This window comes from Rhipicephalus microplus, chromosome 7, assembly GCF_043290135.1.
Source record: "Rhipicephalus microplus isolate Deutch F79 chromosome 7, USDA_Rmic, whole genome shotgun sequence".
Taxonomy (NCBI): Eukaryota; Metazoa; Arthropoda; class Arachnida; order Ixodida; family Ixodidae; genus Rhipicephalus; species Rhipicephalus microplus.
Genome location: NC_134706.1, coordinates 85863957 through 85887676, shown reverse-complemented (window position 1 = coordinate 85887676; position 23720 = coordinate 85863957). Strand labels below are relative to the sequence as shown.

The following is a 23720-nucleotide window of genomic DNA, read 5'->3' as shown; positions in this document are numbered from 1 at the left end:
CGTCACAAGTGATGTGGTCGACGAACAAGCCCGCCTGTTCCACGAGGATGGTAGCTTCCATGAGAATTTTCAATAAAATGTCTCCTCTCACATTTCCTTTTGTCGCAAAAACGCCCACAATTTGGCTCCATTTTCCAGCGAAAGGCACAAACATGATGACCATGCCGTGATCACATTGCTGGTACTTGTCTTCGGGCTTCGTAAATTCTCCAAGGTCCACGAAGCCTTGAATCTGGCCAGACGCCGTCACATTGAAATGTTCTGACAATTTCATTTCGTCCACCAATAGTCCGCCGTGTCTTTCGAGGTCTGACATGCTCGCGGTTTTTTTCTTTAGAGTGTTCATTACTGCTTGATTAAAACCGAAGGCCGACTCGTATGACCTCAAGTATCTTTTCAAAGTAGTGTTGCTGGGCATCATGAGAATTTCGTTCTTTCTGATGTGCTGATAAAGCCGGGGACTCTTTAGTTTCATGAGTAAACACTCGAGGATCCACTCCTGATTGTAGCGCATGCCCTGCTTGCTGGTTTGTTTGGCAGCTTGAAAGCAAGCGCGAACACTTGCCTGCTGCTTTCGCGGTAGTGACGATATTTTATCCTCTAGTATTTTATCCGCGACATTCGCATTGTTTGCCCTCATCTCTTCGAGACGACCAGCAATGTCCAACAGCCTTGTCGCCATCCGCTTGTTTCTCTGACTCAGGACCCGCAGTTTGGTGGAGACTGAGTTTCTTCGCTCTTTTCGTTTTAGGTAGCTTTTTCTGGTGAGTATTACTTTCCTCACGTACTTGCATGAAATGCATGAAGAACCTGGAAGTATACGAGAAAAAAATTATGAAGAGCTTCCAGTTTTTTACCATGCATGTTTGAAACGCAATTTATGCACTTTCACTTTCTGTAGGCAAACTATTCTTTCGTAAATGTTAATGAGTACTACAAAAATTAGGGGCCACACAAATGTTCTAGCATTAAACAGGTTACTGATTGATTAATTGTACAATTACAAGTGACGTCTCAATAAACGTTTGCCGCACTCACCTTGTTGTTTAACCGCTCCTTTGCACGTGACACTGAAGACAAGGCCGTCGGAATGAGAGATTTGCTGCTCCAGTTTCTTCGTAAGAACGTCATAGGTGAAGTCCTTCGCCCTACCTGCTCCTCTGCAAGGGTGAAGAGATTCTGCGCAGTCCAGGACTTGTTTGGCATCTTCAAGGTTATAGGCGACCTTTTCGGAGATCAGCGTCTTCCGAACATATGTCCGACAAATCACTTCACTCCGGTCGGTACCGTAATTCATGAGCACAGTCTTTTCGATGCTTACGAGTTCACGACTTAGGGAGGCCGAAACATAAGCAATTCCGTCATAATGACGAAACTTGTGCATTGCCCAGTGGTCGTTTGGCCGGACAACGTCTTCAAGTTCAAATGCGTTGTCGCTTTGCCTCGCACTTTCGCAATCTTCAAATCTCAGTTGCGGCTCAACTGATTGCAGCGCAGTTCTTTTTGACGGCTGGTCTTCACAGGTTGGTGGTGAAGCCGCTCTCTTCTTCGTTGACTGCTCCGGTGTGGGCTGCTCGTCAGGACACTTCAGGAGATGAGGTATAATTATGGGTACAGCATCACTGCGAAGTTCCGGCTTTCCCCGCTCTATATATACTTCTCGGCCTTCGATAATATGTACATATTGCCTTAGTATGTATTTTTGCTCGAAGTGCAGCTCGCAAATGGCATCGGTGACTTGCAAGGGCCGATCAGCGCGGTTGAGATTCTGGTCCCATAGCCGGCGTCTTTCTTCGTCTTGAGGTACTCCAAAGAGTGAGAGCTTGGGCTGGTTTTTAACTCTGCTGTATCCGGTTTGGCAGCCTACGACACAACAGTAATTTCTACGCCTAGACGTGCTCATCCTCTAATCTTTTGAAGCAGCTTGGAACGCTCCGTTATGCAACCAGCAGACACATATCTGCGCACGCAAACGTGCCGTCTGCCGCGTATTCTTTGTCCAGACGGCTTTGCTCAAAGGGAAATACAAACCTACGCGTTCACGAAAAAAAGCATACATTTTATTTCATGTCACTTGTTTTTGTCTCTAATAATGTGTAAAAAAAGAACCAGGAGACAAATTGTGAAAACAGCGCACGAACGACGGTGCATCGAACAGACGACGGCGCGTCGAGCAGACGACAACATCGAGCGCTCAGCGTCCCCGCCAGCGCGTCGTGCGGCCCGAACCGCCGCACGACTCGCACGCTCCCGCCGAAACTGACGTCACTTCAGGAGAAGGCTACTGCAGCGCCACCAAATTTTCCGCCGTTTTTGCTTCACCCGCACCGCTTGCCGCCGGCCACAGTGGACCCACTCCCCCATTCTAGTACACTCTAGTGCTGACCGAAGACGAAAAAACGGCATCCATCACCGCGTCTTTTAAAAAGCAAACACGGCCTCCGAAACTTAAAACATGGCGTGCGCATTCCAATCTCGGAGGCAAGAAAGGCATCTGAAGACCAAGCTTAGCCAAGCCGACAGAAAATCTAACATGGCGGCGTTCACAGCGGGTTAGAGCGTGGCACAAAACGAGCGATTTAGTCCGAAAAATCGAACTTTCAGGGGCGAATTCGCCCGAAAAATCGGTCGAAACAATGCATTAGCTCTATGGGAACCCTGACGGTGCATTTATGAAGTCCGGAATATCCAACAAGTCCGAATTTTTGGAGTCCGGAAAATCGGTCGGCGACTGTATTAGTTACCTTTGAATTAAGGAAGCAGAGCAAGCAAGGGATGTAGATTCAGACGAAACAAGCAGAGTTTTATCTGGATCTCTCACCCTTGTTTGCTTTTCACCGTTAATTAAAAAAATGGTTTTTATAGTTTAATCAATCGATTACACATCGTGACGGATGACTTCTTATGTTTCATCTTCAGGCACTGATGGACCTGTGGCGCTGGTACTTCCGAACCAGTGGCTGTGGGAGCTCATCGATGAGTTTATTTATCAGGTGAGATTCGTGAACCAGTAGATGTAGTACACTGCTCTGGTGTTCACTGGAATAAAGGTCGTAGAAAAGTATCGCAGCTTCATAAAACATCAGTCAAAAAATATTCATTTTGTTAGGCTGTCATTCTTTTGGCCGTTCATTTGTTTTATGGCTCAGTCTTTTTCCTACTTTTTTTTTCTTCAAACATCTCTCGAAGCGCAGTAGTCTAGAAAGCTTATTCTTCTCCATGCGTTGGTTACTTCTTTGCTTGGACTATAGAATTCAGTAACTGCCTAAACTATTCCCCAGTTAGCATGTGCAGCTGTACTATTAGCATACGTGATTTGGTGAACTCTGTGACATGAGGCACACTCTACACCATCTGCCATTGTTGAGGGGCATGCAGACGTGTTTTGCCGCTGCTCTTGCACCCTTCCTCCTTTTTAATGCTGGTTAAAAGAAGTTTACTGACCTGCCTCACAAAGGATGAGCGGTCAGTTATGTGAAAGGAAGCGTCGAGTTTGTTTTTAAATGGTTACTTGTGGTGTGTGGGTACAAACTTGATGTGTTAATGTTCAAGAGGTGAGCCTTTCCTCTGGAACATTTATTGTTAAGAGCACTTTTGTCCTTTACAACTGCATTCAGCCACTATGACCCTTTTCAACGTGATGTCAGTGTTCCGTTTTACATTGTTCACGGCTGTACGCGTGGCAGCCAGTTCACCAGCTGGCGTTTCCTCAAAAGAAGTGCTGTGACACAAAAATAATTCCAACCTTCGTTGGCAGCATGCGGCCAACCGTCACTTGGTACTGTGAAGTATCACGAGTGTGCAAAATAAGTTCTGAGGCTTGGCACAATCTAATACAAAACGCAGAACAGCATGTCAGTGTCGTAGGTGTCTCATTAAAATGTGCCGTGCGAGATAATCGCGAGAAATGTTTCATGTAAGTGTTGCTATTTCTTCCGAGCTTCTGTGTGTAAGGGCCAAGTGGCTTGAACGTGATGGGCAATTGTGTGTCTGTGTGCAGTTCCAGTCCTTCAGCCAGTACCGTAGCAACCTAAGCAAGAAGTCTCCCGATGAGATTGAGCAGCTCAACACCAACCCCAAGGTGAGTCGAGGCAAGAACAACCCCGCAAGTGGGATGAAGTATTTATCTTTACTACAGTTGACTCTCGATAACTCTTAACTTCGGGGAATCTCACAATGTTGTTTGAATTATCAGTTGTCAACAGTACGAGTTGGGGCAACATACCAAATAGCACTGTGGTGTTTAGAGTCTCTCATCATCGCACCGACATCATAGACACCTTCGAATGATTTCCCGCAAAGTTTAGAGACATCAGCAATCATACTGGCACTCTATTGTATGATGGGCACCCACAAGTGTGAATAAGGAACGAAATGTGCTATGTCTCATGACGCCCGGTAACCCCTTCCCAATCCTGGGACACCTTTCTGCATGACAACAGTGTACGGCAGCAAAAGTAACTTGAAAATGGCATTCAGCACGCAAAAGGCTAAGGCCAGATCGTTGCTCTCTATGTCATGCAATTGTTCGTGTGAGCAGTTTGCCTAGTCTGGCCGTTTGCAGGCAGGCAATCAGTTTTATTTGCAAGTGCTAGGGACAAAGGAACGAAATTGCTCAGCCAGGAGAAACACAGGCAGCAGATATTTCAGGGCTTTAAAATAAATCAAGAGTCTTGAGGAAAGACACTCCTCAACAAAACTTTTTTTTTATTTTTAGTCATAGACACTTGAAAATTCTGTTATAGTTTTCCAGGCAGATTTCAAATATGTCATCATTTTTCGTGTACCTGCTATAGTTATGCCACCATGCACAATAGCAAAAAGTTACATTTTTTGCAGGTACTCTTTTATGTACTTAACTTTCCGTAATAGTATTGTGTCTGATCTTATTTGACTCTTGGTAGATTGTGAAGTGCAAATTTCTATCCATATATGTCACAGAAATATTGAAACCAAGAAAAAAAATTGTATTTCATGTATAATTATTTTTCATTTCTTTTCAAACAATAACCTAATATTTTCATAACTAATGCAGGTAGGCGTTGCAATTTCAAGTAGACATTTGCATTCTGCATGTGTTGAAGAATATATATGCCATGTTTCGTTGCTATACAATAAGTATAAGTGTCTAAAAGGCTGCCTGGAAAGTGTGAAATTCTAAAAAAAAAAATGAAAATGAGAAGAATTTGTAAAGTTAGCATTTAATAGAAAACCATTCTTTTTGCATGAAATTGGGGCGCAATGAAAAGCATCTTGCACTGAATGTTCAGAAGACCGAGAATCGCACAAAATCTTGAAAGTTGGTCATGGCCTGCACCTGCCAGAACTGCCTTCACGTTTACAGCAAAGCTGTCACGCGAGCTGCCGCTGTCGAAACGATCGCACGTCCCTTGGTCCCTGGCCAAGGTGGTACGTCTCGACGTGTGTGTGAATGAAAGTGCAGATCCATGGCAATCTGTATTTTTACATCACACTTCGAGGAATTCCAAAAGCCCTTTGCGCTTTTCAGCTACCTCTCAGACGCCGAGCTTCCGTTCGGAGCAGGTTGGGCATTGCGCACCCTCCACGAGGGCAGTCAGCGCGTTGATTTCAAAAAGCAACGTGTTGGCAATAGCAGCACTTAATGGTCTACGTTCACTCTCCAAAAATCCGATCTTCATTTGGTATGCACTGACGAATACCACGACAGAGGCTATTTCACAACCTCTGTCGCCGGGTTCAATGTCGGTGTTAGGCCTATCTGAAGTTGGGGCGTTGGTTGGTGGTAACATCATCGTTCACTGTCGCTTTGGGAAGTGTCCGACGCTGTTTCCCTTGATACTTGTGGCAAGTTCTGAACTTACGATTATCTAGACCGCTTCTTGGGGCTTGCCATGTCGCGAAAATGCAGAGAAACGCCGAAAAACTCGATTGAGTGAAATAGTGGTTCTTGAGAAGAAGAAAAAAGCATTTAATTTCTGTCTGCCTCTTGGGCGACACAGCGCAGTGCCTTGTAGGGGAGAGGGAAGGAGGGATAAAAAGAATGGTGAAAAGAGATAGATAAAGAATTAGGACAGGCAAGCGACAGAAAAAGGAGGAGATAGGAAAGTTGGGAGCCGGTTTAAGAAATCCGAGGACGGGACACCGCATGGAGGAGCTTCACGGCGTCAAGAGGTCGTGGATGGCGAACCTGTCGGCGAGGGCTACACTGGCGTTGGATATCGCGGGCAGCACAACTGTTCAGCTTGAAATCCTCCGAGCACGTCTGAAGCGTCGCTCTTTTGCCGCAAAGATAAAAGGGGGAGGTGGTTGAGCGCACCGCCGTCCAATGGCGGCCTCGCGCAGCCTGCTGCAATATTCAAAATGCGAGACGTACTCCTTGTTTTTCTTGTTTTTTGTTTATTCTCCGCGAAGATACAACACTGGCAACTAGTGGGTTGTGAAGGGGAAGGCCTTCGCAGCATGCGTGCATGATTGCAAATGACGGCTAGCGTGTCGTTCTCACGACAGACCAACGCGAACTACGCCATTTTCTGCGACTTTCGTGCATTTCTCGCATCACCACTGCCCACTTAAAAGCATTTATAGTTCATTTCTCATGCCAATTGCAGCTTAATATTTTCAGAAGTAAAATAATTTAGTCCAAGGATGCCAATATAACCGGAGAAAAAAAAAAGCAAAAGTTTCCCGGAATACCGTTACTTTTTGACCCGCGTCTCCCCTTTACATATGTTCATTTCCCGTAAATAAAGGTTGGAGAATACCCTGTAACCCTTTGCATGCATTATCATTTATTCATCGCATAGTGTTGGAGTGCCATCAAAGGCGAATTACCATTATTCGTAAATCAGTAGTGATAGTGTGCTTCTTTCTGCACACTGCTTGAGCACTTTACAGGATGAGGATACGTGCCCCTCAGATTTTGGTGATGCTTGCCACTGTTCTGAGGCTTGCAGAGTGCAAGCATCGCATTGATCCGTGCTCTTGTGAACCACTAGTGCATCATAATTATATTACCTTTAGTTACAACATCCAATGTAGCTTCGTGAAAAATGAGTGTGTTTTCAGGCTTTCAGTGTGCCTGTGATAGCATATTGATGGGAAGCACATCCTGGCTAGAGAGTACATTTATCCGATAAAATTGAAGCTGCCTGCAGTGAGATGAGCCCGAGCATGACATTAGCTCACATTGTAATGCCTGCCACTTCGAAGTTTTTTCGCACGACCATAATCTATGTTGGCTTACTTCAGAGGTCTAAGTCGTACTTCAGCAGAGTTCAAATCGCTTTGAAAAATTCTTCATTGGTGGGCCACAATGCAGCCGCACAGCCGTGACTTACGTTGAAAGGGCTGGGTCCGAGCATGTGTCCATCATCTGAACAGCCATTAGTTAAAGAAAAAAATGTTGGGAGAAAAATGTATCATGCCTGAATGCCGTCATATTCCATGAAGGCTACTTGTCATTTCAGATCTGGAACGTCCACAGCGTCCTCAACGTGCTCCACTCTCTCGTCGACAAGTCCAACATCAACCTCCAGCTGGAGGTTTACACCCAGGGAGGTGAGGCAACACGTTTTTCACCATTTGGTATCTCGCACTATTGTTGGCACATGACTGTGTGAGGCACCCAACTCTTGTTTTCCGAAACCCTCTGTCACAATGACATTGCATGACCGCTAAAACTGATGCTGAAAACCAAGAAAGTCATAAATTTTGAAAGGGTCAGATACGTTTGGTATATGATTGCAGTAAAGCTATTGCACAGGATTTCTATTCTAATGTGAACGAACTCATTCTAAAAATGGCATGGCATGCCTATTGCGCCCTTGAACCCAATAAGTTTGCAGTGTCTCCCAGTATCGTTATCATAACTATGAGCATTTGTCTGCGTGATCAAGCCACAGAGAACGATAACAGTGTTGCAAAATTTACTTGTCATTGACGCAGCAACATTAATACTCTTCTTAGCCTTGATTTCCCACTCAGGCAACACAATGGACAGTGGGGATTTGGTGAGCCTTGGTAGCCACTGATGCCATTGGGTTACCTGGTATATCACCACGGAACCTTGTGGCTACCCTCTGTGTGTAGGGGATCCTGACAGTGTGGCCGGGGAGTTTGGCCAGCATCCGCTGTACAAGATGCTGGGCTACTTCAGCCTGGTGGGGCTACTTCGTCTGCACTCGCTGCTCGGCGACTACTACCAGGCCGTCAAGGTGCTCGAGAACCTCGAACTCAACAAGAAGGTAGCCCACTGTTTTAATTAAGCCGGACTTGGTAGTTTATGTGCAATTAACTGCATGCAGTTATTCCATAGGGGGTGCCAATGCAGCACATAAAATTGTTTTTTGTCGTCGTTTTTTCTGGCAACGCAATGAGGGTTTGTCTGGAAAGAGAGAAAAGTACAGTCGCCGACCGATTTTTCGGACCTGGCGGGGACCGAAAAAAAGTACGAAAAATCGAACAGTCCGAAAAATTCGTTTTTGCCAAAAATCTAAAGTTTATTGCATCAGGCAGGTTTAAAAAAGTCCTTGATGCTGCCTTGCCTCAAACTACGCTTGGAGGCAATTTGGTTTGCCCGTATTTGCGCAAAGGTGACATCGTCGCTGTAAACGCTCGACAAAATTGTCACCGCGTTGGCGATCTCCGACGGCTGCGGGCGGTCGTCGTTGTCATCCGACGACAACGACGACCGCCATCCGGCGTTGACCGTCATCCAGCGACATCTAGCTGCGAACGTCCACTCTCTATTAGCTTGATTATGGCAGCTTTCTTCTCCATCGTCAGGGTCGTATACTTCCCACGCTTCTTCACACCACCTGGCTCCCGCGATGGCACAGATAGCGGAGCCATGGCACCGAAAACACAAAATTCAATGCCGCAGATAGCCGCTGCGAAGCACACAACGTCTCGACGCTACGCGACACAACACGTGCAGAATGGCGACTGAAAAAAGCTGCAACGACAATAAAAGAATCCTTCTTTCGCCTCGTCCCCGTGCGATGTGATGACGATAGTGCTGACCGAAGACGAAAAAACGGCATCCATCACCGCGTCTTTTAAAAAGCAAACACGGCCTCCGAAACTTAAAATATGGCGTGCGCATTCCAATCTCGGAGGCAGGAAAGGCATCTGAAGACCAAGCTTAGCCAAGCCGACGAAAAATCCAACATGGCGGCGTTCACAATGGCTTGGGGCGTGGCACAAAACGAGCGATTTAGTCCGAAAAATCGAACTTTCAAGGGCAAATTCGCCCGAAAAATCGGTCGAAACAATGCATTAGCTCTATGGGATCCCTGACGGTGCATTTATGAAGTCCGGAATATCCAACAAGTCCGAATTTTTGGAGTCCGGAAAATCGGTCGGCGACTGTACTTGAACAATTAGGACATGTGGTTGGTCTTTGCGCCATCATCCTTCTAAGGAAGTGCATGCTCGAGAACATTTCATCTTTTGCTGCGGCTGCGAATAATAGGCCTTCCTCGTACACTGGACCTAAAAGTTTAAAAAATTCCACTTCCAAAGCAGCAGCCAACAAAGCTTAACGGCCATGTCTCTACCGGGTTGCATGTTAACGCTGTTGTAGTATTGGTGCGTCGTACAGGATAAGTCCTCTCTGCTCCATGCTATGTTGCTTGTAGCTGCGCATTTGCACCGGCTCTAGGCATACGTAACTGCGTCAGTAAGGCGCCAGCTTCTGCTCTCACCTGTATGTCATACAAGGGAGCTAAGTTTCATCAGCAGATGCCAGTATTGTGCTGGGAGACAAGCATGGCAAAGCACCATCTGTCGAACACAGAAGAAACCTTCTGGTTACAGTGCCATGCAAGCAGGAAAAAAAACAGTAACACTGAAAAACGTACTTGCTAGCTGAAACTGTTCGTGAAGTGCTGCACTACATTCGCTATTCTGCTTCAAGCCCTGCGTTTGTCTTTTCAGAGCCTGTACTCTCGGGTTCCGGCCTGCCAGATCACGACGTATTACTACGTGGGGTTTGCGTACCTGATGATGCGGCGCTACGCGGACTCCATCCGCACCTTCTCCAACATCCTGGTCTACATCCAGCGTACCAAACACATGTTCCCGACGCGCACGTATCAGGGCGACCAGGTGTGCACGCTTTTCGGAATCCTATACGGACCTGCTGCGTCTTCCTTGCTTTCTCTCTTGCGGTCTATGCACGTGCAAACTGTGATATGACTCGTGATGTGTATGCTAGGTTGACACCGGCGACTCGCACTGGTCGCTCGACCGAGAGGTTGCCGATGGCCGCTTTGACTTGTGGGTTGATTCGCTTCTTGTGCCGCCCCGTGCAGATCAACAAGCAGACGGACAAAATGTACGCCCTGTTGGCCATCTGCTTGACGCTGCACCCGCAGCGCATCGACGAGAGCATCCTGTCTCACCTGAAGGACAAGCACGGAGAGCAGATGAACAAGATGCAGCGTGGGTAGGTGGCAGCTTTGCCGCAAATGCGGTGGGATGAGATCAAGCATTTCAAAATCTGTAGGGTTCACTTTTAATATGAGGTGTGCTGTATTAGTCTTTGGGAAGTTCGAATAGTTCAATTGTTGAAAGTTACACTGTGAATCGAGTTGCGAACACTATTCGAAAAGTGTTCAAAATTTCAAATATTCGCACTTTCCTAGCGAACACAGGTGGGACACCGTGATAGTCGTTCTTTTCCATTGCTGGTGTTCTTCGTTGCAATATGGTGGATGTGCTCGAACGGAAAACCTCCTTTCATTTTACGAAAAAGTGGACACTTGGGAACCGTTATGGCTGCAGGCTGGTAGGCACATTGTAGCACTTTTTGAAGGCTACGTGATGGTGAACATGACATCAATTTTGCACTCGATAACTGCTGTTTCTGACTGAAAATCATGGCAGAAAGCCAGAAAAAAAAAAAGCTGTTGTTACCCCTATTCGCTAGTTCTGTGTGTGCAACCACCTTTAATGCCTCATTTCAACACGGTCTTCTGTAGGAGAGATGTAACCTAATTACGTGGATGTGTGCTGTGCACTATGTAGATGACCTATTCAAGGTCTGACGCTTGTGAGAATTTCATGAACGCTGATATTGCATTGCTTGGGTATACTCCTGTTTTGTACACTTGTCGCATGGGCAGACTTTGTGGGAAATCTAAACTAAATACCTTCTTTTCTCGCTGCCTCTCGAAGGCGTCTAGATGATTTCAATAAGAATGCATCCCTAAATAAAACAATTGAGATGTTATGTATGTATTTCATTTACGAATGGTGTTAAAGCTAAAGATATTGAAGACTGAGGCGTTAATTTGCTGTGAAACTGGGAAGGAGAGGTGCCTGTCAACTTGGCAAAATGACCACATGCACTTACTAATTCAAATTGGACGCAGGGACAAGGCCGTATTTGCCGAGATCTTCAGTGTGGCCTGCCCCAAGTTCCTGAACCCGGTGCCGCCACCCCTCACCCCTGCGACTCTCGAGAACAAGGATGTGAGAAACTACGCCAAGGTCAGTTCTGGCACTCCTGCGCGCAGCTGGCAGCAACTTGCGCTAGTATTGTAGCCACATTCGTACACCCGGGAGACTCTTTCTCACTTGCACTTATATTCGTAACGCATACGAACCTAAGTGCATACGAACTAATGCAACTTAGGTTCGTTTGTAACGTTTAGAACCCCAGGTAGACGAAATTTCACGAGCCCTCCACTACAGCATCTCTCATAATCATATGTGGTATTGGGAATACTAAACCCCAGTTGTTATTATTATTATTCGTTTTTTATTTATTTAGAAGCGATAAAGTAACAGAAAGACTAGAAGGGACAACACGACACGTTACTAACTTTCGGCAAAATGGTTTATTACAGCCGGAACTACTTCGTTTACCAGTAACCAAGAACTCCAAGGGTTGCTCTGTCACTTTCTTTACAGGAGCCTCTTCAGCAGCAGCTCAATGTCTTCCTCAGTGAGGTTGAGGGGCAGCTCATGATTCCAACCATCAGGAGGTGAGCTATTACATCCTGCATAATTTGCGCAACTGTAGTACAAGCTTGCTCTTCCTATGAGTGTAGGGCATTCATGGCGGTCTCAAATGATAAATGTAAAAATTGTAGCCTCTATAGGTCCTTGTAGGCTCAAACTGATGCCCAATAGGCAATGTTACGATTTCAGTAATAAGTACTATAGTTGAGTTCATCGGCAAGAGCTCTGTTCCAGGAAAAAACACGACGGCAACATAAATGTATTTTATGCTCTGTTTGTTTTCTTGCTGAGGCTGCCTGATGTTATCTGCCCTTTACTAGACCTGACACTGCCACACGGATCCGAACAATAAGCTGAGGAAAATTTGCAGTAGGGCAATTCCCACCTTCAAACAAGTTGAAGGTGGTAATTCTTACAGTGGCTACTGTGATCATAACCGAATACAGTGGAACTTTGATTATACGTCCCCCGGTTTTGTGACGACCCGCATTTTACGACGAATCCGTTAGGTCCCAGCAAAATCTCCATAGGAATAATGTATTAAAAACCTTGGTTATACGACGTGGTTTTACGCCGACCCCGCATCTTACGACGACATTCAGATTTCGCCCAAAAGGAAAAAAAAGAACGCCTTTACTCGAATTAAGCGTGGACCAAATATTCACAAGTGCAAAATATGAACTTGCATTCCCCTTGGTTGACGATCAGAGAAGTAGAGAGCGAGACAGATGTCTTGTTAGAATGGAAAATTTATTCTTCTGAAAGTTCGTGCGCTTCTACACACGCCACAGTCACGTGTGCACGTATCTGGGGTCGTTACCTAGTCAAGCTCTCTCCACACAAAGCAGCCTCCAGCCGGCTGAAAAGCTGATATTTTCACATTTTCGGTCTATGGAAACATTTTCTGGTCAACATACAGCTGATCTCCTGCTTTTGTCGCACTCGCAGTCACAAGCTTGCAGACGCATAAGGGTGCGAAACAGCTGTTTTCGCCGTGAAAGATCGCTTTCACTTGACATCGACGTTCATGCTAACAGCGGGACATCACTAGTTGCACTTCACAAGGCTACAAATTACAACGTGCGTAGCTCAGTCGCACACGGAGGCATTCTACACACACTCGTGGTCGGTTGCCGCTATGTGATAGCGATGACACTGTGTCTGACTCTTCTGACGAGGGACTATCAGCAACACGGTTTTGGTTTCACGCACAGGCAATTTTCGGTCTCTATTTATCGATAGAAAGATGCGCGTTGGATTCAATTCTTGTTAAACATAAGAAAAGAGATTCGTTCACACCTCTTTTAACTAAGTTACGCTGCCATTAGCTGTCACTAGCAAGAATAATTTAATCTACCTTTATAGCAGAGGCACAAGGTCCTGCCATGGGCTTATTCAGGCGGTCTATGCCCATTTTTCGGGGACAAGGCTGAGTGTCATTGCTATATTCTTAGTTTTTCGATTGTACGATGCCCGGATTATACGATAGTTTTGCTTGGTCCCCTGAAAGTCGTGTAACCGGGGTTCCACTGTAATCTGATTGGGTAAGGCCTAACTTAGCAATAAATATACACACGTTCACTGTGCATTGCATAAATTAGCTTTTGGAACACAAGAAGCATGCCACGGATCTTGAATATCGTATGAGAAAGCTTTTAGAAAACACTTGTTTCGTTACCCCAATTGCCTAATTACCGTAATTACTCGAATCTAACGCGCACCTTTTTTCCGGTTAAGCGCGTTCATAAATCGCATGCGCGTTAGAATCGAGTACGAACGAAAAAATTACGGTCAATCTATTGCCATCGGCAAATCCAAAATGGCCGCCCCCTATGTGTGTCGGCATGGCGCGTCGGCCATTTCTGCCTATGTGTTTCCCATGTGCGGCACTTCGTACGTGTGCTGAGGAGTTCGTCATCTAGTAGTGCATTAGCATCGACGGTGTGGAAGGGCCGACTCCAAAAACTGGAGTGCACCACGATGCCGCTTTTAAAAGAAAAGTCATCGCGTGTGCAGAAACGGACGGAAATCGGGCCGCATCGCGGTCGTTCGGAGTTCCCGAAACGTGCGTGCGGGACCGGCGGAAGCAAAAGCAGAAGATTGTCGACAGCAAAGCTTCACGCAAAGGCTTCAGTGGACCACAGCAGGGTCGGTTTCCGCAAATCAAAGAGCTGCTCGGCGAGTATGTGCTTGAGCAGCAGCGAGTGGCACAGCGGCCCGTGACGACAGAACTGCTACAAGTGCAGCTATGCAATTAGTCTTAGAAAACGGTCTAATGCGGAGCCAGTTTAAAGCAAGCAGGTGCTGGCTAACTAACTTTATAAAGAGGAAAGGCTTTTCCCTCCGAAGGGGAACATGCATATGCGAAAAGTTTTGCGGAGGAGTACGATGAGAAGCTTCACAGTTTTCAGAGGTTCGTCTTAAACTTGCGGCGCAACAACGGCTACCTGCTTGGGCAAATCGGGAATGCCGATCAGACGCCTCTTTACTTCGACATGCCTGGCACCACAACCATCGAGAAGAAGGGGGCGAAGCAAGTTCGCGTGCTGAGATCGGTCCACGGTAAAACTACAGTGACGGCAATGCTCTGTTACACGTCAGATGGGTACAAGCTTCGCCCGTACCTCGTATTTAAATAGAAGACGCTCCCAAAAGGAGTCGTTTTTTCGAGTGGTGTGATCGTGCGGGCCAGCGTGAAAATTGGGTGCGCGTTGCAATCGATGTCTTAAGGGTTTTTTTTTTTTTTTTTTCGCGGTGGAAATCTGGTGCGCGTTACAATCGAGGGCGCGGTAGAATCGAGTAAATACGGTAATCAATGCTATATCAGAGCAATCGAGCTGAACACAAACTGTGACCTAGAGTGTTGAGACTAGGAAGGAAATCACAACAGTGCGAGACATGGAAGTCCACGAAGATGTCTCATCTTTGCCATTGTTAAGCACCACTATCTTAATATTGTAAGTGCCAGTTTCACTTTTTTCATTCTCGTCTTTCTTGTGGGATGGTAAGATTGAAAGAAAAACTTGGGAGAGTGCACCCACTATGCGAGTAAATGCAGTATAATCAGACGCCACAAGTGGCTGCAATAATTCAAGATGGTGTGCGCATTGTAATAAATTTCTTTTCTAGGGGGGCCATGGCAGCTGAAAGACCTCGTTATTTCTACTATGTATTTAGTACTAATTGTGAAGATTTTGGTGCAGTAACATGCAAAGATCACTTATGCTGGTTTCTGCACAGAAACTTCGGGTTGGTTTTCTTGATTGACCCCCGTTGCTTCATGGCTTACGCTGTAGCACTCCAGCAACCACGATTTAGTCATCCAGGCGTTACGATTCTCGGCGTTTGGAGTTACGATCGTGGTAAATTAGGTTGTTGGCCATGTCCGTTGGCGTCCCACCGTTTTGGTGGCACGCTGGCAAGGGCGGCCTCTGCCTTGGTCGTCCAGAAACATTTGCGCCTGTCAAGTCTTGACTGGTGCTGTAATGGAGCGGCCAACATTTTTTTAGCCTTTAGTCATCGATTACCTTAACCTTATTTTTTTATTAACCCTCATTTTGGTGTGATGTTTCAGTGTAACTTTTTCTATCGGACAGTTATCGTGGTTGTGTCAATATTTTAAAAATGACAGGGGGGGGGGCTGATACAGTAATTAGCATTTACTAGTAAAATGCTTCATGAGACATACCTATCTGTTAACTGCTTGCATCTTTTGTACAGTCTCTTGAATAAGTTCGTATGCTCATATGAGAGTGTGAAAGCTAGGCATGAGATTATTTATAGTGCCTTTTTTTCTTTATGTGCTATCACTGTTTCCATGGGGTACATCTCTACAAGTCCTGCGTTTTACACTTGCTTTTGAGCCTATAAATGAAAAAGTGGTGCATTTTTATTCTTTTCCTTCCAGCTTCCTGAAACTGTACACCACAATGCCCGTCTCAAAACTGGCAAGCTTTCTTGAGGACAGTGATGTAAGTCAACATAAAGTCTTCTAGCTTTTTTTCTACGATTTCCAACTCGTAATTAAGACTTCACGAGAACCACGAGAAAACTTGAATGATTTACTAGTAATCCCCCATTTACCCCCCCCCCCCCCACTTCCGCTCCATGTTTGCCTCTGCACCACAAGGGGGCACCAGCTGAAGTGCCTCTGTCCGTTCATGCTATTTTTGTGGCATTATCTGGTCACCCGGAGATTCCTGTTCTGACTTGACTTTCGATTACTGAATGTTTTTTGCTCCGTATTTACTTAAGAGTGCATTACCATATAAACCAGACTATAGGTCGAGTGGGATTATAGGTCGACCCCCAAGTTCAGGTTACCGAAAAAGAAAAAAAGGAAAACAACCCAAAATTGCCGAACGACATTTACAGTCGAGCCCGCTTATAACGAACCTGAGCATGACGCGGCATCCGTTCGCTGTATCCAGAAGTTCGTAGTAAATGAAACACAGCTTTCAAAAAAAAATTGTGAGTGAAAACAAACTTTTTTGCCCCCAAAGCAGAAGCGATAAAGGCGGTCTCGAGTTAATTTAAAACGGCAGGGTGCTCGTTCGCCGAGGCCCTGGCATAAGCTACATCAAGCACTAGCTCCGAAGTTACGTCGTTCTCGTAATCCCATTTCTTCAAATCGCTCTCGCTACGTACTTCATTCACAATGCCCCAATCTGTGCACGGTTCCACAGGGTCGACATCGTCATCGGCCGTAATTAAACCATCACAACAGATGTCTTACCCACTCTCCCAGATCGGAGTCGACGACGCGCTGCCACAAATCGCCGTCGCAGTGGTCCTGTTCGGAAGCTTCAGGCTCGGCATCGGACCCGACGTCGACGAAGTCGGCCTCGTGAAAACAGCTTTGCGCGCATGTAGTCGTCACCGCCGCCCACGAAATATTCACCATCTCCACAGCTGAATACCGGGATGCCCGAAGCGGCAAGTTGGCTGCCAAGTGGTCAACAGCTATGAGCAAGCGCTCCACAACATGGCACCTAATGCGCGGATTACGCTCAAGCCAAGCGGTCACACTTTCATAGTTTTGTTGAGCGGCACGAGAAAGCGTGCTAGTCCTCCTGTCGGCCATCATGACCACACACACACGCACACCAAGAGCGAGCAAGATGCGCATACGCGACACACATGCCAGAACGCGTGGAACAGCTCTGGGCCCGTTTCCAGTCGGAAAGCGACACTTATTCGCGCCAGCATGATGGGCGTCGAGGAGCGGTGGAGACAGGCGAGGGGGTTGTGATCAAGAGAAGAGAGCAGACTTGCGAGAGAAGGGTAAAGAGAGGGGAGGATGCGGCGGGAGGGCGACCTTGAAAACCAATATACATGGCAAGGAGGCAGATTGGGTAGCTTGCTTGAAAGGTCCGCGAAACTCTCACGTAGAAAAACTTGGAAAGAGTGCATGGCCGCCTGAAACGGTGCGCACGGCGGTGTTCGAAGAAGCGGCGGCCGTGGTCAAAAAATCGTTTTGTTGCGCCGGCGGGTTTGCGTAGCTTCATGAACTTCGATACTTTGCAATTCGTTCCACGCAAATTAACAGGTGTTCTCGCGCTTCCGCACGCGCGCAGAAGGCATGCTGAGCCGAGTGTGATGTGAGCGAGAACAAGTCCTAAACACGAAATGAATTGCAAATTATCAGAGCCGGTGGGGTAGCTAGCGTACGCGCGTGCACTAGACGCAGACTATCGGATACAGTCGGCGGCCGACGGTTTTGGCAAAGGGTGTGGTCACTCCAGGCCGGTGACGCCAACGACAGTACCAGCGATCAAAAACGGGGTAGATGGCCGACCGGTCTTCGAAAGATCGGTGGCAGTGTGAAAACACGGGCCTCGTCTGGCGATGCGGAGTGCTCAGAGTAGCGGGGGGACAAAGGACGGAGGGGTGCGTAACAAAAAGCCTTCGGGGATAGCGGCAACTAGAGGGGCGCGGAGGCAGGGTCGGCGTTTAACAATAAGAATGTATGGGCACCTCGCCGATGCCTGGTCGGTGGTCGAAATTGGTTTCCTGGGAAGTCGGCAGACCACTGACTCTGTTCGCTGTAACCGATCAGCGGCACTCGGAGACGTTCGTTGTGAGTGCGATTTTGTGCCATTGAACCAATGTATATTTTCACGGTCACACGGATATTGTTCGTTTTAAGCGAAAGTTCGTTTTGAGTGGGGCCGTTATATGTGGACCCAACTGTATTTGCTAATTGGGTGCACCGGACCCGATCGTCGGAGCTCCCCTCACCCACTATCGCAACTGTTCCTATTCGTCAGACAAAGCACCACTGTCTTCTGAAGGCGAGAGTTACCGTAATTACTTGAATCTAACGCGCACCTTTTTTCCAGTTCAGCGAGTTCATAAATCACATGCGGGTTAGAATCGAGTACGAACAAAAAAATTACGGTCAATCTATTGCCATCGGCAAATCCAAAATGGCCGCACCCTACGTGTGTTGGCATGGCGCGTCGACCATTTCTGCCTATGTGTTTCCCATGTGCGGCACTTCGTACGTGTGCTGAGGAGTTCGTCATCTAGTAGTGCATTAGAATCGACAGCGTGGAAGGGCCGACTCCCAAAACTCGTGTGCACCACGATGCGGCTTTCAAAATAAAAGTCATCGCGTGTGCAGAAATGGAAGGAAAACGGGCTGCATCGCGGTCGTTTGGAGTTCCCGAAACGTGCGTGCGGGACCGGCGGAAACAAAAGCAGAAGATTGTCGACAGCAAAGCTTCACGCAAAGGCTTCTGTGGACCACAGCAGGGTCGGTTTCCGCAAATTGAAGAGCTGCTCGGCGAGCATGTGCTTGAGCAGCGAACGGCACAGCAGGCCAGTGACGACAGATCTGCTCCAAGTGCGGGCTATGCAATTAGTCTTAGAAAAAGGTCTAATGCGGAGCCAGTTTAAAGCGAGCAGGTGCTGGCTAACTAACTTTATGAAGAGGAAAGGCTTTTTCCTCCGAAAGGGAACATGCATGTGCGAAAAGTTTTGCGGAGGAGTACGATGAAAAGCTTCACAGTTTTCAGAGGTTCGTCCTAAACTTGCGGCGCAACAACGGCTACCTGCTTGGGCAAATAGGGAATGCCGATCAGACGCCTCTTTACTTCGACATGCCTGGCACCACAACCGTCGAGAAAAAGGGGGCGAAGCAAGTTCGCGTGCTGACATCGGTCCACGGTAAAACTACAGTGGCGGCAATGCTCTGTTACACGTCAGATGGGCACAAGCTTCACCCGTACCTCGTATTTAAGGAAGACGCTCCCAAAAGGAGTCGTTTTTTCGAGTGGTGTGATCATGCGAGACAGCGAGAAAAATGGGTGCGCGTTGCAATTGGTGTCTTACTTTTTTTTTTTCGCGGTGGAAATCGGGTGCACGTTACAACCGAGGGCGCGGTAGAATCGAGTAAATACGGTAGTCGCTGGCTACCTCCCACAGTGCATTGTCTTCCTCTTAAAAGAATTTTCTACGATAGAATCTGGCAAGGAACACCAGGCAGAAAGCACTCAGCCACAAACAGTAGCAAGCGGAGGCATCTGTAGGCGGCCCGTCGGTGTCTTTGGGTTGTCGCCAAACATCCACTTTTGGTACTACAGCCCTACTCGGTCCTTGAAGGGCTTGTTTAACACAACTTCGATCGGTTGGAGGGTGGACGTCATACCACCGGGTATGACAGCGAGGTCAGTTTTGCCATCACCCAGTGTGCGTTTCACAGCGTCAATTAAGTGACCACAAAACGCATCTAATACCAGCATGCTGCAAAGACGCAGCAGTGCACCTGGCTGACGGTTCCAGACTACACGTATCCATTCGAGCATCGTGGCCTCGTCCATGTATCCCTTTTTGTTGACGCGAACGACAACACCGGGCGAGAACACTTCCTTGGGCATCGTCTTACATTTGAAAATGATGAAGGACGGAAGCTTTCTACTATCTGCCATGCATGCCAGCATGACAGTGAAGTGTGAGTGCTCGTTGCCAGTGGACAACAGCTTCATATCCTTGGCGCCGCGCTGCATGATCATGGTCAATGAAGGCATGTCAAACCTCACGGGGGTCTCATCGGCATTGTCAATCTGCCCCATCATGTAGTCGTTCTGCTCCGGATGCCGGTTCACTAAGCGCTGGAAGTTTATGAGCTTGTCCTCGAACTCGCCTGGAAATTTCTGACAGATGGATGTGCGCCAACGGAAAGAACATCCTTTGCATCTTATGAATCGACGCACCCAAGAGTTTGGTGCACGAAACTCTTCTCTCGTGAGCCCAGCTTCTCGAGCGAGTTCCACAGCTTTCTTGCGAATGGTATCCACGGTCCCTGGCAGCGAGCACGCATGAACTTCCCATACAAACTTCCCTAGCATATCCTCCAGCTGTGGATAAACCGCACTTCGCCCACGAAATGACATTTTCCGAGGATTGCACATCTGCAGCTTCCCTTTTTGCACCCTCCAATAGCGCACGCTTATTTCTGATACACCAAAGGGGCGCTGAGCAGCCATATTCCCATTCGCTTCTGCGAACTCAACAACCTCTAGTTTAAACGCAGCTGAGTACTGCCTTCTCGTACCGCTACTCATATTTAGTGAACGAAAAAAAGACCACAAAAATGAAACCCAATGTTAAGGGGGGACGCGGGTCTTAGAATGGTGAAAAATGGCCAAAAAGTCGATTTTGAGAAAATGTGATATTTGAAATTTTTAGACCTATAAGCACGTGTCCTCAAATTGTGAACGCTGAATTTGATCAGTAAATGGATTAAAATTGATTATGAAGTCGCCACGGGAGCCGCAAAACAACCCACGGCAGGTCAGATTCGTTCAAACTTCCCGCGCGCGCCGGCGGCGAGGCAGTCAGCCGATCGCCGCCATCTTGGGCTTGTTTTGAAGCTGATTCCTTTGTGCGCATTTTGCCACCCTTCAAAATGGCGTCGCTTAAACAGAACGGCTGCCTTCGTCCCCTTTTTCGGAGCCCCCTTCCGGGCCGCTGATTGGCCGGAGCGCGCGTGCACCAGGCGAGCCCCCTGTTCCTCGCTTCCCATTGGCTGATGCGGCCAAAGTTGTCTGCTCTTTTTTATATATATTGTTCGTCGGCCGCCGGTTCTCATTCGCGCACGTTGTTCGTCTGCTTCCCGCACGTGCCTGCTTGTGCTACGCGACCGACGCACTGACTTTTCGTCTTTTGCCGGCATGATTGAAGATGCTCGTCTAAAGAAGAAGACACGCCAAGCGTACGGCAAGAAACGGAGGCGCCCGTGGAATGCCCGCCAGAAGAAAGCAGCCGACAATGTGCAGCCGATTTCGCCCGATGCTGCCGAAGCGGCGCATTCCGACGACGGCGCGCAGCCGCGGCCGCTTGTGTCCGAAGCGGTGCACTCTCCTGTGCCTTGCAGCAGCACCTCATTGGATTGTGTCGTCGTTGGATCGACATCTTGCACTTCCAGCAGCATCTTAGACCACATTGACACGGCGTTTTATTCGGCGGACGAGTTTGCTGAGTGCGCGAGAAATGCAGCATGCTTGAAGGCATCACTCGCATCGCAGTGCGCGACGGAACGTAAGTTTGAGTTACTATATATTGATCTGGAGGATGGTGGCAAAGAAAACGGGGCAGAATTTGTTATTGTTGATCTGGCGGCGATACGCTCGTTATTAATATTTAGACTTGTCGCATGCCCAGAATGCAGTGAAAGAAGCGTCACTATTTCAAAGGCCAAGAAAGAGTACGGGCTGTGTTCGAAGCTCATAGTCACATGCGGCAGTTGTGACTTTCGCGAAGAGCGTTTTTCGTCCCCACATATAGCCGACGAGACCGACGCCAAAATAAGGTCGTTTGAAGTTAATATGCGTGCCATGAAGGCCATCAACAGTATCGGCAAGGGGGCAACGGTTCTATCGGACTTCTTCGCTGGGATGAATATTTCGCATCGAGGGCTTCACCACAAGTTACCAAAGCCACATGAATATAATAAAAGAAGCCTGCTGTGCGACTGCTGCCGAGTGCGAAGCGGCGAGCGTTGCTCGCGTCAAGGAGCTCCATGCGGAGTTCGGCAACGCGTCCGGAAACGTCGACGTCATTTATGATGGCACCTGGCTTATGCGTGGACATAGCTCGCATATGTGTGTTGGCTGCATTGTTGAGATGTACAGTGGCCTCGTGATAGACCATATCGTGCTATCTAACTTTTGCCTGGCTTGCACCACAGGACCCAAGGAAGGAGAAGCAGGACATTCTGCCTGGCTCATTCAGCATGCCCCTCTGTGCCTGAAGAATGTTGATTGTAATGCTGGCCAGATGGAAGTGGAGGCAGCACTACGCTTGTTTGAGCGGTCACTTGAAAAGCACAAGCTTTGTTATACGACAATGCTGTTGGACGGCGACAGCAGGACATTCCATGCACTCACAGAAAAAGAGGTGTACGGCTTCATAAAGGTGGCCAAAAGGACTGCATAAAACATGTACACAAGCGTATGGGAGCTGCCTTATGTACCCTTCTAAAGAAAAAAAAAAAAGCTCAAGGTGACTCACTTGGTGGAAAGGGCAGACTTACGCAACAAAAGATTGAGAACGCATTGAGAAGCCACAGGAACGATGTTCCAGGTATGTATAAGGCTGTTCTAGCAACTTTGATTGAACCACATGTCTTCAACTGACGAGGCACCAAAGCATGAACTTTGCCCTGAAGGCCCTGAATCCTGGTGCAAATTTCAGAGAGCTCTTGCGAAAAATGAGAAGCCGCCACCACACAAGGACAGCCTGCCTGATTTCGTAACTGAGCCATTGGAGCCTGTGTTTAGGCGGCTGAGCGACAATGCCCTCTTGGAAAGGTGCAGCGATGGGATCACCCAGAACCCAAGTGAGAGCCTGCACGCTATGATTTGGCAGCAGGCCCCCAAAACTCAGCATGCATCCTTGCGGAGCATTGAAAGGGCAGTTGCCGAAGCCATCAGCCGCTTCAACCAAGGCACAACCAAGAGCAACATGGAAATTGCCGAGAAGCTGGGCTACAGCGCTGGCAATAACTTGGTGTGTCGCAGCCTTAGGAAGGACAAGGGCAGGCTGCAAAAATCGCAAAGAGAGCATCTCGACAGCAGTTCAATAAAGGAAAGACTTTCAAAGCGTCACAAGCCAGCAGGGGACTCTGCTTACAGCCCTGGTCTGCTGTAAACAGTCATGATGGCAAATAGTGAGAATTTTCGCAACACTAAATATTCTTGGTTTTAGATCTAAACATTGTGTAAATATGTTGTCTATCCAAGGACCACATTATTACATGATTTTTTTGTGTTCCTTTCGCTTGCAAGGCACTGGAATGACCACAAAGTAAAAAAATAATAATTCTCATGCTGAGTCAATGACTATTTTATAGTTCTAGAACAAGCTGTGAGCAGTATTTCGGGTGGGTACAGTGAAATTTAGCATGGCCATTTATCTTATAATATGGAACTACAGAATGATGTCATTAGTATCGCTGTAGCTTCACCTTAGCAAAAGTTACAGTTGCTAGAAACTTCAAACGCGTTTTTTCAGTTCGATGTTTTCGCACATTGCACTCAGCCTTACGGGGGTTTTTCTATGTTGAACTTGAGTGAATGCGACAAAGTTGGTATCATTTTATTCGTCTTGACATGATCTATGGGATGATGCTATTTCTATTTCTCTAGCATCACTTCAAAAATTACCATTGAAGATTTTAGTGAGAAATTTATTGTAATATAGTGACCATAAGTGTTCGTCCGTTTTCTTGCTTATAAAATGCCTTCAAATGGATAAAAATAGCATCA

The 23720-nt window shown here is 47.3% G+C and overlaps 1 protein-coding gene across 2 annotated transcripts in view; it reads left to right on the top strand.

Annotated features, from left to right (window-relative positions):
- The window catches only part of eIF3l (eukaryotic translation initiation factor 3 subunit l), a 49298-nt gene that overhangs the window by 18766 nt on the left and 6812 nt on the right, over positions 1-23720 (top strand). For both annotated transcript variants that reach the window (XM_037431500.2, XM_037431499.2), the window contains exons 7-15: positions 2920-2993; positions 4001-4081; positions 7449-7539; positions 8071-8225; positions 9919-10089; positions 10296-10429; positions 11358-11475; positions 11899-11972; positions 15857-15920. In XM_037431500.2, coding sequence (XP_037287397.1) covers positions 2920-2993; positions 4001-4081; positions 7449-7539; positions 8071-8225; positions 9919-10089; positions 10296-10429; positions 11358-11475; positions 11899-11972; positions 15857-15920 — 962 coding nt within the window. The remainder of the gene's footprint in view (positions 1-2919; positions 2994-4000; positions 4082-7448; positions 7540-8070; positions 8226-9918; positions 10090-10295; positions 10430-11357; positions 11476-11898; positions 11973-15856; positions 15921-23720) is intronic.